General features: G+C 38.7%; 1 protein-coding gene across 1 annotated transcript in view; it reads left to right on the forward strand.

Moving 5' to 3' along the window:
• Positions 1–7,351: 7,351 nt before the first annotated feature.
• Positions 7,352–13,878, forward strand: part of LOC127624048 (zinc finger protein 292-like) — a 47,515-nt gene continuing 40,988 nt past the window's right edge. Inside the window, exon 1 of the mRNA XM_052098666.1 lies at positions 7,352–7,513. Within this exon, the coding sequence (XP_051954626.1) occupies positions 7,352–7,513 (162 nt within the window). The remainder of the gene's footprint in view (positions 7,514–13,878) is intronic.

Below are 13,878 nucleotides of genomic sequence, written 5' to 3' on the forward strand. Positions count from 1 at the left end.
ATGGACTAGAGACAAATACCTTAATGAGACTATTGCATCAGAATCAATTAATGTGGAACTCTTTAATTATCAGCAGAATATTCAAGATATTCTGGATTTTGTTGGCATAAACGCTGGCTCACACTGCTACAACAGACAGCAACAAAAAGCACATTTTCAAACATTCTAAAGTTGCCTATAGAGTGTAAAAGTTCCTACCCTCTTTTTTAGCTGTCTTGGTTCTGGAAGTATTTTTCCCATTTGTCTTTTTCCATAGGGATTTCATAAAATCCTTTAAAATAAGAGTTGTAAGCCATGAACCAAACCAGCTCTGAGGTGAATCTCACCATTGCAAAATTTGATTTGAAGCAAAAAAGTATTAGAAAACCAGACAAAAGGACAAAGGTACAAGACTGTTTACTTAACGTCTTTAATGAGGGAATGAACTACAATCCCATGAAGTATTGCTAAAGATGTAATTGAATTAATAGGATTGAAAAATATAAAACTATTGATTTAAAGTCATTTATATCAGTCAGTCAGTCATTTATTTGTAAAGCACATTTAGAAACAACAATTGTTGACCAAAGCGCTGTACAATAAGACCAAAATTAAAATAAAGCATTACAAGCATAACAAGGTACACAAAAGACAAAAATCTGCAACACTCACATAGTTCCATAAGCCTCAGGCCTTGTCCACACTAATTTGTTTTCATTTGAAAGCGCATCTTTTTCTCTCCGTTTTGGCCTTCTGTCCACACTGAGATGGCGTTTTTGTCCACGAAAACAGAGCTTTTTGAAAACGCACTCCAAAGTGGATACATTTGAAAATGCCGTTTTCGCATTGTAGTGTGGACTGTGAAAACGGATATATCTGAAAATGATGATGTATTTGTTGTCATGTGATGCAGTCATGTGATCTATCCAACCAAAACAATCAAGATGGCGGCCCATGCTATAGCGGCGCTGTTGTACTTGATACTTTGATAGCGTTAAAAAATAAATGTTACTTTGTACAACCTTCACATTGCATTCCTTCAAAGGCGAAGGGAAGTTTACTCGGAAATGGTGTCCGGCAACGGAACACGAGGACAATTGTGTTTCAGACCGTACATGCAGCAGGGATTTTCCGCATGCGCAGTGACACGATTTAAGGGTTTTCATACGTTTCAGTGTGGACAAGCAAGTTTTGGAAAACGCTTAAAAACGCTAGTGTGGACGGAGAAATGCATCCGGATTAATGTAGACAAAGCCTCAGAGAAAAAGTTGATTTTAAGAAGTGATTTAAAAACATCAATAGCTGGAGATGCTCTAATGTGGAGCAGCAAACTGTTCCAAAGGCGAGGGGCCGCAACCAAAAAAGCAAGATCACCTTTTGATTTTAAATGTGATTTAGGGACTGACAATATGATTGTGTGATGACCTTAAAGGCCTGGATTCTTGAGATCAGAGAAATAATGAGGAGCATAGTTCCTTGTAAACAAATAATAATGCTTTAAACTGGATTCTATACTTAATTGAAAGCCAGTGAATAGAGACCAACACAGGAGAAATATGGTCTCTTTTTCTGGTTCCAGTCAAGAGCCTAGCATCAGCATTTTGTACCAACTGAAGGTGAGACAAAGAAGACTGAGGGATTCCTATATAGTGCATTACAGTAATCAAGTCTGGAAGAAATAAAAGTGTGTACAACAGTTTGTCAATGACCCTGAGCTGGAAGAAGCCACTTTTGACCAGAGAATTAATTGATCACATTTTAGTCCTGAATCAAAAATAACGCCAAGATTTCTTGCTTGTGTGTGTATATTAGAGGATAAGGAACCCAGGTTATCTGGATATTTCTGGAAGGACTAAACACTTCTGTCTTAGATTCATTCAGCCATCCAACTTTAATGTCCCTATGGCAGTCAAACAGAGATTGTATGGCAGAATTGTTATTTTATTTGAAAGGAAGATAATGCTGGGTGTCATCAGCAAAACAATGATATGATAATTGTACCCAAAGGCAGCATGTACACAGAAAACAGTACAGGGTCCAAAATGAAGCCTTGAGGAACCCCGGGGTGATAGGTGCAGAGGAAGAAGAGAAATTCCCAATCTCAACAGATAATGCTCTATCCTTGAGGTAGGACGAGAACCAGCCAAGAGGAGTGCCCTGAATGAGAACCCACTGCTTTTGGTGCTCCAGAAGGATTGATCAAAGGCTGCACTAAGATCCAGCAGAATTACAACAGCACAATTCCCATCAGCAGACAACAACAAGTCATTTGATACTTTGAGAAGAGCGTCTCTGTGCTGTGTTGCACTCTAAAACCAGAATGATATTTATACAAAAATACATTTTTGATAGAACGTTGATAGAAGACAACCGTCTCCAGAAATTAGATAAAAAGGGCAGTTTTGAGATTGGCCGATAATTATTTAAAACTAATGGGTCAAGATTGGATTTCTTAAGCAGGGCTGCACCACAGCATGTTTAAAACAGGATGGAACAGCACCATTAATTAGACAGATTTGTATTATTTACAGAAAGCTGGGACCACCCATGTTCATTATCTCCACAAGAAATCAAGGGGGGACAACATCCAGAGAGCAAGAGGCAGGCTTCATGTGGAGGATAGAGTGATACTGGTTCAAATTTGGTGAAATAAGCCGGACATAAAATTATCTCAGAAGTGTCATGTTTACAGGAGGAGATGCTAGATCAATCTTAGTGTTAAATTATTATTTTTTTTAATTCACATGCAGTAAGAGTCCATATACACTCACCTAAAGGATTATTAGGAACACCTGTTCAATTTCTCATTAATGCAATTATCTAATCAACCAATCACATGGCAGTTGCTTCAATGCATTTAGGGGTGTGGTCCTGGTCAAGACAATCTCCTGAACTCCAAACTGAATGTCAGAATGGGAAAGAAAGGTGATTTAAGCAATTTTGAGCGTGGCATGGTTGTTGGTGCCAGACGGGCCGGTCTGAGTATTTCACAATCTGCTCAGTTACTGGGATTTTCACGCACAACCATTTCTAGGGTTTACAAAGAATGGTGTGAAAAGGGAAAAACATCCAGTATGCGGCAGTCCTGTGGGCGAAAATGCCTTGTTGATGCTAGAGGTCAGAGGAGAATGGGCCGACTGATTCAAGCTGATAGAAGAGCAACTTTGCCTGAAATAACCACTCGTTACAACCGAGGTATGCAGCAAAGCATTTGTGAAGCCACAACACGCACAACCTTGAGGCGGATGGGCTACAACAGCAGAAGACCCCACCGGGTACCACTCATCTCCACTACAAATAGGAAAAAGAGGCTACAATTTGCAAGAGCTCACCAAAATTGGACAGTTGAAGACTGGAAAAATGTTGCCTGGTCTGATGAGTCTCGATTTCTGTTGAGACATTCAGATGGTAGAGTCAGAATTTGGCGTAAACAGAATGAGAATATGGATCCATCATGCCTTGTTACCACTGTGCAGGCTGGTGGTGGTGGTGTAATGGCGTGGGGGATGTTTTCTTGGCACACTTTAGGCCCCTTAGTGCCAATTGGGCATCGTTTAAATGCCACGGCCTACCTGAGCATTGTTTCTGACCATGTCCATCCCTTTATGGCCACCATGTACCCATCCTCTGATGGCTACTTCCAGCAGGATAATGCACCATGTCACAAAGCTCGAATCATTTCAAATTGGTTTCCTGAACAAGACAATGAGTTCACTGTACTAAAATGGCCCCCACAGTCACCAGATCTCAACCCAATAGAGCATCTTTGGGATGTGGTGGAACGGGAGCTTCGTGCCCTGGATGTGCATCCCACAAATCTCCATCAACTGCAAGATGCTATCCTATCAATATGGGCCAACATTTCTAAAGAATGCTTTCAGCACCTTGTTGAATCAATGCCACGTAGAATTAAGGCAGTTCTGAAGGCGAAAGGGGGTCAAACACAGTATTAGTATGGTGTTCCTAATAATCCTTTAGGTGAGTGTAGAATCAATACATTTTGATTTTATTGCAAAATATGCAGATATATGCAAATATACAGTATAAGTAGTTTGAGATTGTAGGGCTGCTGCAAAGCTCTTTTGGTGCACTTTGTAGCTGCGATTTTCTTGATTTGTGGATAATTTTCCTTCAGGATCATGGGTAGTTTAGTTCTTCAGTAGGCATTCTTCTATTAAACATGATTTCTTTTTTTTCTTTTGATTTTTTCCCCAATTTGGAATGCCTAATTTGGCTTGTTGAGTGCGTTACCGCAGAGAAAATGAGCGTGTGGAGGCTTCACGCTATTCTCCGCGGCATCCACGCACAACTCACCAAGTTTTATTTACACCACTAATTTGTGATAATTCATACACATGGGTAATTGTATGCTCGATACAATACATGCATAACATTTTTGCTTATCTCCTAAGGAAACGTCTGTGAACAAATTTCATTAGTCATTGTGCAATAAAAAAAGTCTTATGTGTGTGAATAACCTAATACACCTCCCTCGTCCCCTTCCAAGCCTCCGTGTTTTCTTTCCTGTGTACAACAGTGATGACAACTGTTATGTTGTGTTTTTATGCACAGTATTACACTTTATGGTTATGGTTAAGTTTATGGGTTTGGGGTTAGGGGTTGAACTTATGACAAATCATCAGCTCACTACTTCAAAACTCTGTTTCTCTTTCTTCTGTGGTACTCAAAAATAGAATTCATACGTCTGTGCACTAGCCAACTTGTACGATTTCGTATTATTTCGCCATCTGGTTCCTATGACTTGTCATGAGATTGAATTGGCTGCTTTCTTGCTATCAGGACAGTGTACACTCCTGATAACCAGTTTAAAATATGTTGCAGCATCTGCAACTAGTTTCAGTCTGTCTCAGTAATGCTCACACTTGTAGTGTGTTGGTGAATTGCACGAGCTGTGAATTGGCTACAATCTGGGAATGTTTATTGTGTGTGTGTGTGTGTGTGTGTGTGTGTGTGTGTGTGTGTGTGTGTGTGTGTGTGTGTGTGTGTGTGTGGATGAGTCACATCGTTAAAACATCATGTGGGGACAAGCTTCAGTTTTTTACTCCTAAGAAACACCAGGGTTAACACACTGATCCAAAAAGTGTGGACATTTTGTGTTTGTTGGGGTGGCATTTATGGAATACTCACATGTCAGTCAGCGAGTCACTACGCCACCATGAGGACTTAGAGCGCATTGGGAATAGAACATTCTAAATTGGGGAGAATTTTTTTTTAATTATTTTTTATCTCTTTCTCACCCATACCTACCATATCATGTCTAGAGATATGGATTTAACCAATGGAGTCATCTGGATGACTTTAATGGTGCATTTATGTGTATTTTGGAGCTTCAATTTTTGGCACCCATTCATATTGTATGGAACTACAGATCTGAAATATTCTTCTAATAATCTTAATTTGTGTTCTGCAGAAGAAAGTCATACACATCTGGGATGAGGGTGAGTAAATGATGAGAGAATTTTCATTTTTGGGTGAACTATCCTTTAAAGCTAACAATGGCTAAATTTAGCTCGTTATTTCCTTTCAGGTTCTCTCCTGAATGTTGCCATTGTGTGAATAATGAAGGTATAATTAATACATTTAACTTTGTGTAGCCTAACATATGACAAAATAATAATAAAAAAAAATTATGGAACTGTTTATTGAGCCTATAAACGAAATTAAAATGTTTTTATTTTTGTATCACTTTTGATACATCAGGCTTTAAAGGCCATTATACTATGGTAATGTTAATCATATAGATTGTTGTGTAAATCAATTTGATTTTTATAATGAAAGTGCAGGCTGCATATTTGCATATAAATATCTGTTCCCTCTCAAAATCTACCTTTTCTTATATAAAAAAAATATTTCAGTATTTTCATTGCTCTGTATTTATTATTATTATTATGGTGGACATACTACATTGTAGAGTGCAATGAAATGATGACTGAGTGATTTATAAATTAATTGATCTCAAATGCCTGTTGTATCACATTTGATACACACCTGATTTTCCTATAAAATAAAGTACAAAGTAGTTAGCAAGCACAAGTTTGTTCAATCCAGGTCATATTTATTTTGAAATGATCAGTAACAATAGAAAAGTTTGTTATGTTAGCAAAGATTTCACAGCAATAAGACGCACAAAAGGAGGCCATTTTGCAAGGTCTTATACCTTCTGAAGAGCATGGATAATTCACCAGGAGGCAGTAGACATGCAGTTTATTGTATATAACAGGTTTTTCTAAAAAAATAAAAAGTATTTATTATGCTGATGGTGTAGAGGCTTTAGAAAAATCGTATCAAATATGATACGCTAGGACTTTAAGAACCTTTACAGGCATATCTCTGAGAGTCTAGATACCCACTTTTATAGAACTACTTCCTTGGAGGATCTTGCTTTAAATGTAATAGTACATTTGAGTCAGTTCTGCTATGCAGTACCTTTTTAACTCTATAATGTGAAAAATCAACATGCTTGTTTTGTAACTGAATGGATGTATCAAAGAATCATTCCTTATCATAGAGCGAACAAGTGAAAACATGTACAATCCACTATAACATTGAACAGACCCAAACAGCAAGGGACTCCTGTTTTTGTTTTCCATTTATTAACAACAATTATAGAGCACAATTCATCTTTTAACAATTAGTTAATAGTTATGTCAATCGTTATTTAGCTGTTCCAGGATGAGAGCTGCACCTGCAAAAGATTTTGCTTTTTAGCATCTCTGCTTGTTCAAATTTGCTGACAAAGTAGGCCTTTTAATAAGTAGGTTATTTTCATACTGTAAGTAAAAAAATAAATAAATAAAATAAAACACATTAAGGAAACCACAACTGCGCGAAACTGTTTACAAGTCTAGGGCTAACTATTTATATATATATATATATATATATATATATATATATATATATATATATATATATATTTTTTTTGTTTGTTTGTTTTTTGTTTTTGTTTTTGTGTGTGTGTGTGTGTGTGTGTGTGTGTGTGTGTGTGTGTGTGTGTGTGTTAAATCCACTAACATCTGACAACCAAAAAAGTATTTTCATCATATCACAGTTTGTGCAATGGTGTGCTCTTTCTTTGAAATAAATACGGCTTGTGTTGATATTTTGTCGTCTAATGTAACGGCTTTAACGCGTTTTGAAATATGACTTATGTGTCCAAAGACTTTTAGGCGGTCGCTGCATATAAATTCAAAGACATTGCAAAAATTGGAATCACACAGACTTACAGCGTTAGCGTAAGCGCTTTGATTCAATGCGCAGGAGGAGGACACGTGACTCGGCCATTGCGTCACGACGCACAGTGATTTGGCGTCACGTAACGCGCGGTGCGTACGCGGCGGAATTGTAAGTGAAGATGGCGGACGAGGAGGCCGAGCAAGACCGCGGTGAGCGGAGCGACACTTCCAGCGCTTTAAACGCGCTCTCGACGCGACTGGAGGACACCGTAGCGGCTCTGAAAAACAGCCCGGAGTCTCCTGACGAGAGTGCGTCACAGTACTGCTTTGAGTTCTGCCAGGTGAGCGCAGATTGTCTGCTAACGCTGCCTGTGACACAACACGGTTCAGCGGCGCCCTCAAACAAACACACACACACACACACGCACGCACGCACGCACGCACGCATGCACGCACACCCCGACTGTAATGCAACAGTCTCGCTTATGGGAACGGCTGAACTGTAATATACAACCAATGTTTTATATCTAAGCACGTCTCCTGTGGTTCTGTCAGTTATTTTGCGTGGTATGTGGGCTTTATCGGTTACTGTGTGCATCGCGCTCACAACTGTAAACAAGCACGCAGCGCACGCACAACTGCAGAATCAAAGCCACGCCACAGAGAAAACCGCACATCATCATCATAACAATGCATGTCACCATGATACTATAAACACTGCACATCATCTATCAACATATGTAAAATGTGCATAAATTCTTCTTGATCTCAAGCCTTAACCCTGAAACAAACACCCGTCTGGACATAATACTGCTGAATCCAGGCTTTTGTTTTCACAAAATAACATTACTGGTATTCAAGCATTGTGTACAAGCAGTAGTAGCAATTTGAATAGCTGAATCGTATTGCCAGAAAAGTCGCATTATGATCATTGTGTTATTTTCATTGACTGTGTCTGTGATTTAAGCATATTTGCTATATATTTTATTTAGATTTTTTTGGGGGGAGGGTAACCGTTGTGTCTCACGCCTCTGCAGTGGGCATGTATTTGACGTGATGGTATACTGACCTATATTTATGGTTTTATTTTTTCCCCTTTATGAATAAGTCCTCCCATCAAGACACTAATGCTTCATCTTTTAATGTACCTTTGGTTCTGGATAACAGAAAGGTTTTTTTTTTTTTTTTTGGAAGAGCATTTGCTAAATAACAAGCAACTGAGAAATTCACAGAATAAATCAAATTTATTTATTTATTTATTTTAACATTTACTCTCTGTTATGTTGTTCCAATCCAAACCCCTATGACTTTCTTCTGTTGAGCACAAAAGAAAAATATGCAGAATGTTTGCCTCCGTCACCAGAACTGTCCCTTTAATTAATAAAACTTAGTGATAAAACCTGGACAAGTAAAATAAGCGTTTCTTTGTTTTTTATTTTAAAGGAATAGTTCACCCAAAAATGAAATTGTTTAATAAAATTAATTTACTCGCACACGATATCCCAGATGTGTATGACTTTCTGTCTTCTGCAGAACATAAATGAAGGTTTTGAAGAATATTTCAGCTCTGTAGGTCCATACAATGCAAGTGAATGGTGACCAGAACATTGATGCTCCAAAAATCACATAAAGGCAGCATAAAATGAATCCATATGACTAGAGTGGTTAAATCAATGTCCTCTGGAGTTATCCAGCCAGTTTTGGGTGTTGAGACACTGTTAATGTCGTGAACACATGCATATCACACGAGAGCGCATTAAGATACCAGTTGCTCCAGCGCAAATCTCTCAGCTCGCATGTCAAAATCCTTGGCTCTCGCTAAAACCTGGACGTGCGCTCTCAAATATGCACTGCTCTATGAAATCTCCCTGCTCTTGCTCAGAGAGTGCGTGTGCGACTGCAAGCTCAAAACGTGTCATGTACTCACAAATCTATTTTAAAGCCAACAGCTCAACAAAATTTCTGCCTCTTTAGACGTGTAAATCAAGGGAGAAAAGAAATCGGAATTTGAGTAATCAACTCGCCATTTGGCCGGTAAAATTTGTTGTTGTTGTGTGAAACACAGTTCAATTTGTATTGTAAGAATGATGGGCTATTCTGATTCTCGCTAGCGATGTAAGTGGACGATGTAAGCGTCTAGGATGCAGAAAATCTGAAGCAAAATCACAATGTGTTTGAGACAAGTGCAGTTTCAGCTTTGGATGGAGATTGTGATGTGATGTGCCGATACAGTGTTTTTGAGAATGAGTACAAGTACCGATACTTCATTTTTGGTACTGCCAATGCAGATTGGATGTTGATTTTCTGTTTGTTTTTTCTCTCTATTTTAAATTTATTTCATTTTACTCATCAAAATGGTGTTTAAGTAAATTAATTCATTACAGCTTTAATCAAATTAAAATATAACAATTACTTTTCAACATCAGGGCTCAATGCTATGGATTTTTCTACTGGCCAGGTTGGCCCAGTGGTTCAGATTTTTACTCAAAAATGAAAAATAGCTGTTAGGCTTTAAAAAGTGTCAGAAGATAAATGTTTTTTTATATATATTGTTTTTAAGACAATTTCCCCCCAAATTTGATCACATTTATCATTTGCAAGATGTGATTTATGCCTTCTGTAACCCCATATAAATGTACATACGAGTTGCAAGTGCAGTTATATTTTAACAAAAGTATTGGAGACACTGCTACGGATACTGACATCTTTCACATAAATGCACTACAGAAAACAAAACAAAAATTAAAGTGAAACTATCTTCATCTGTGTGATGTCATCATGGCAAGGAAAGCCTAATTATAAATGAAGCAAACCGCATTTTAATGCTTCACTGTTGTTCTGTAAATGTTTTTTTTTTTTTATTAATAGATTCTCTCTTTAAGGAAAATGTAAAAATGGTCAATTCAGACTTTAACGTTTTTAGAAATGTTCTCTCAGGGGACACCCTTGAACCCCCATAGATTATTTATTTAATCTATCAAAAGGTCTCCTATGGCCCATATATGGGTATAGATTATGAATGTAAAAATATCTAAACAAAAACTGGATTGCTGTCATTCAGCTTCAAAACAAACTGTTGATCTTTTAATATTCATATCCAAGTGCCCTCAACTGATGGGCACAACCGGCAAAAGCAGTAATTATCCCGAATGTGTCGGAAAAACCAGCAAGGAGACTGTCTGAACATTTTGTTAATTTATAGAAAGAAATACACATTAGGGTTGTGCAGACAGACGATGATCTCGGGAACGACAATAGCTGATGCCTTTGACCATGTCGAAACGATAATTGGCTCGTTTTCCCTTGTATTAAATGAATATTAAAATGATTTAGACACACAGACATGCGCTTGAAGAAACGCACTATATTATTAAGAACAGATGACAGAAAAGCTGTCTATGCGCATGCATGACGCGCTGATACAGAGGCATGCAGTCTCGTGGAATACGTGCATCTAAAAGGTTCTCACTCTTTCTATGTTTCTGTCTTTTGAATTATTATTTTTTTTTTTTTGCAAGAACGGTACGAGTGCTGTACATGACCTCAGACATCTCATCTTAGGAGGTGCTTTGAGTTCAGTTTATTTCCACAGAGCAGTTACTTGTGAACTCAACTCTGCAGCCTGTACATCTGTCTGAAGTGATTTATTATATTTTTATTAGAGATGCACCGATCGACCGGCCAGGGACCGGAATTAGCCGATTTTCCGCATGCCCGGACCGGTAACCGGCCGGTCAGCCTCACGTCTTACCGATTTCAAGCCGGTCCGTTTTGTTGCCAGCGGCGCAGGCAATAACGTCACAGCCGCACATAAACATGTCATTGGCGTGGGAGATCTTCACTGTGTGAGTGAAGAATACATAAAGTTCGAAATGTGGAATAATTGTAAGGCCAAAGTAAACCGTGGGGGAACCACCACAATAACTTTCGGAACAACAAACCTAATTAGACATTTATAACACCATCACCCAGCTGAAAATGCCCATTTTAAAAAAGAAGCTAAAAAGTGAAAGCGGCTAAAGCTAGCCAGAGCTCAGAGCCAGCCACAAGTCAGCAGCCTCTCCTATCATTCCTTGGTATGAGCAGCGAAAATACCAAAGCAATTACGAGGAAAATGATGGAATTCATGGCCCTGGATGACCAGCTGTTCTCCATAGTTGAGGACAGAGGGATCAGAAATCTGATACATTTCCTCGATACGGAGTATGAGGTACTTTTCCAATGTCGCGTTGCCCGAGTTGTTTAATCTCATGTCATGTCACACACGAAGCCTGATACCTGTCAACATTTGGGGAAACACATCCGGGAAAGGGGAAGGGGGTGCTGGATGGCAGAGGCAGGCTAAATACATACAAATTGTGCCGTTGAGATTTAACGTAATTTTTCCCACCGTGTTCGATATTAAAATCAGTGCGACACACATTGCAAAAGGCGTGGGCATTGTCAATATGGCTTCAGGATAGGAAATTCAATTCTTCCATCCAGCTGTTGTTAAATGTACATGTATATTTTGTTTTTTTCACCGGAGCACCAGCTGAGTCTTCTCCTCCCATCTACCAGTGATGCTTGATTTAACTTCCCGCGTCTACTGCCTGCGCAGATATCAACAGCGCAAATGGGTTTTGGTTGCCAGATTGTGGTCATAAATGATTTGTAATGTGTATGATGTGTCGATTGTGTGAGTAGGATGCGTTTCATTCAAGATCTGGCAACTGGACCACCTTGGAATAATATGTTGATGTGATTATTCATATAATGTTGTTTGGGCCATACAAATTACGGGAGTTTTTTTGGGAGAAATAACAAAACGGGAGACTCCCGGGAAAAAAGGGAGTGTTGACAGGTATGCAAGCCGTTCCCGAAGCAGTGCTCAGTTTTACAACTGATATTTGGACATCTAACGTAAGTTGAGCGTATTGGACACTTCAGTTTTTCGGCATCGGCAGGTCACACTTGCAAAAAATTGTAAATCGGCCAAGAAAATTGCAATCGGTGCATCTCTAATTTGTATAATTATAGATTTAGATTATTCGATTATTATAATACCAAACCGACCGATCAAAACTTGGTCAACCAAGACTCATCTCATCGACTAATGTTTGGTAGACTATCAGGGGCAGCCCTAGTATATGACTCATGCTAAAAAGTGAATTAGCGCTCTGCCTGCTGTCATCTGCTACAAAAAGAGCATGCAATGCTCATAAGTGTTTTCAGTGTATGAACCAAGGATCTCTAAAGCAGTTTGAATCTATGTCAGCTCAACACCGGCCCCACATATTCACAAGCACTCACATTTAAAACTCTGCACATGCAGACTATTTATTTTATTAAATCGCTGCTTTTGCTGTTAAATAATCTCAATAGGACATGAAGTGATTTTAATCTGTGCGATGAATGTTTACGGAAATACATTCAAACGTCATATGTTATCGTAGCATTTTTACGAGTACAAGTATGTGAGCAATAGAGGTCGACCGATTTTTAGCATTTTTTACATAATCGGCATCGGCCAATTTCCAAGTATATCAAGCTGATTATTAGGCAGGCGCATCTGTGGGCAGCCTAGTGTTGTTGTGGAACACGTGTTCGACGCACGCTGCCCCTAGAGTCATTTTCCAGCAGAGTGAGCAGACCTCATCCAGTGCCTATAAGGAAGGAGCTAAGTTCCTTGGAGAAAACAGTAAGGATTAAATTTGTATAACTTATTTATATTTAATTAAAAACTTTTGATATTTTACTGCCAACTTCGAGAAAAAAACGCGACATGACATTCAGCTACTTTGGATATTGATGGCGTAGTTGAAGTTGCATTATCACAGCAGAAGGGTTGCTATCATGTCACAATAAGTAAGCAAGAATTTTGCAATTACAGACAGTGAATCTGAGACTTTTATCTGTTCTGTTTGTGTGTCTTATATTTGAGAGGGTTGTCACTCAATGCAGAGAAATAAGTAATAAAAAAGATATCAACGTGCTATATGCTATTGAAGGACTGGCTTTGGTAAGCTCAGACGTTACCGGTTCTGCTGTCAGTACTGGAGAAATTAAGAAAATACATGTATTATTGCTATAAAGAGAAAGTTATTTTATCTCGCCAGCCATTTCTATGTATAATAATTCTATGAAACCATTTGTCTGTGATGCAATTTAGCTATTCAGAGAGAGAGAGAGAGAGAGAGAGAGAGATATCTCTCACGCGGTGCTACAGCGAGCACAACACAGCCCAGCTAAATGAGTGACAGAACTAAACATTCAAACGTAGCCTGGTTTAGATCTGTGATATTAGTCTGATTTTATTTTATATTTCGCCTTCCAAAGATTATAAAAATAATATTTATACATAAGCCGCATTCTGTCTAGCACAACATCCTTCCCTTCACAGCGGTGCACTGACATTTCTAAAACTCAAACTTAACGTCAGCATCAGCACGATCGGTGATTGTTGTAAAATGCTACTGTTGCTAAACTGTGGGACGCGTTTAATAATAAAATAGCGCAAGAGATACCGTTCCCAAGGCGGCGCACGCTCCGAAACAGACAGCAACGAGACAAGCAAAGTATAGACTACTTTGGGTTTCATGTGCGCATCTAACCGTCAACTATACACAAAAAATGAAAAAACCAATATCGGTCGACCTCTAGTGAGCGAGGTATTGGACACGGATCACATTTGTTAGTATTTGGCAGCATTGACTTTAAATTGTTT

The sequence above is a fragment of the Xyrauchen texanus genome, chromosome 30, assembly GCF_025860055.1.
Source record: "Xyrauchen texanus isolate HMW12.3.18 chromosome 30, RBS_HiC_50CHRs, whole genome shotgun sequence".
Lineage (NCBI taxonomy): Eukaryota > Metazoa > Chordata > Actinopteri > Cypriniformes > Catostomidae > Xyrauchen > Xyrauchen texanus.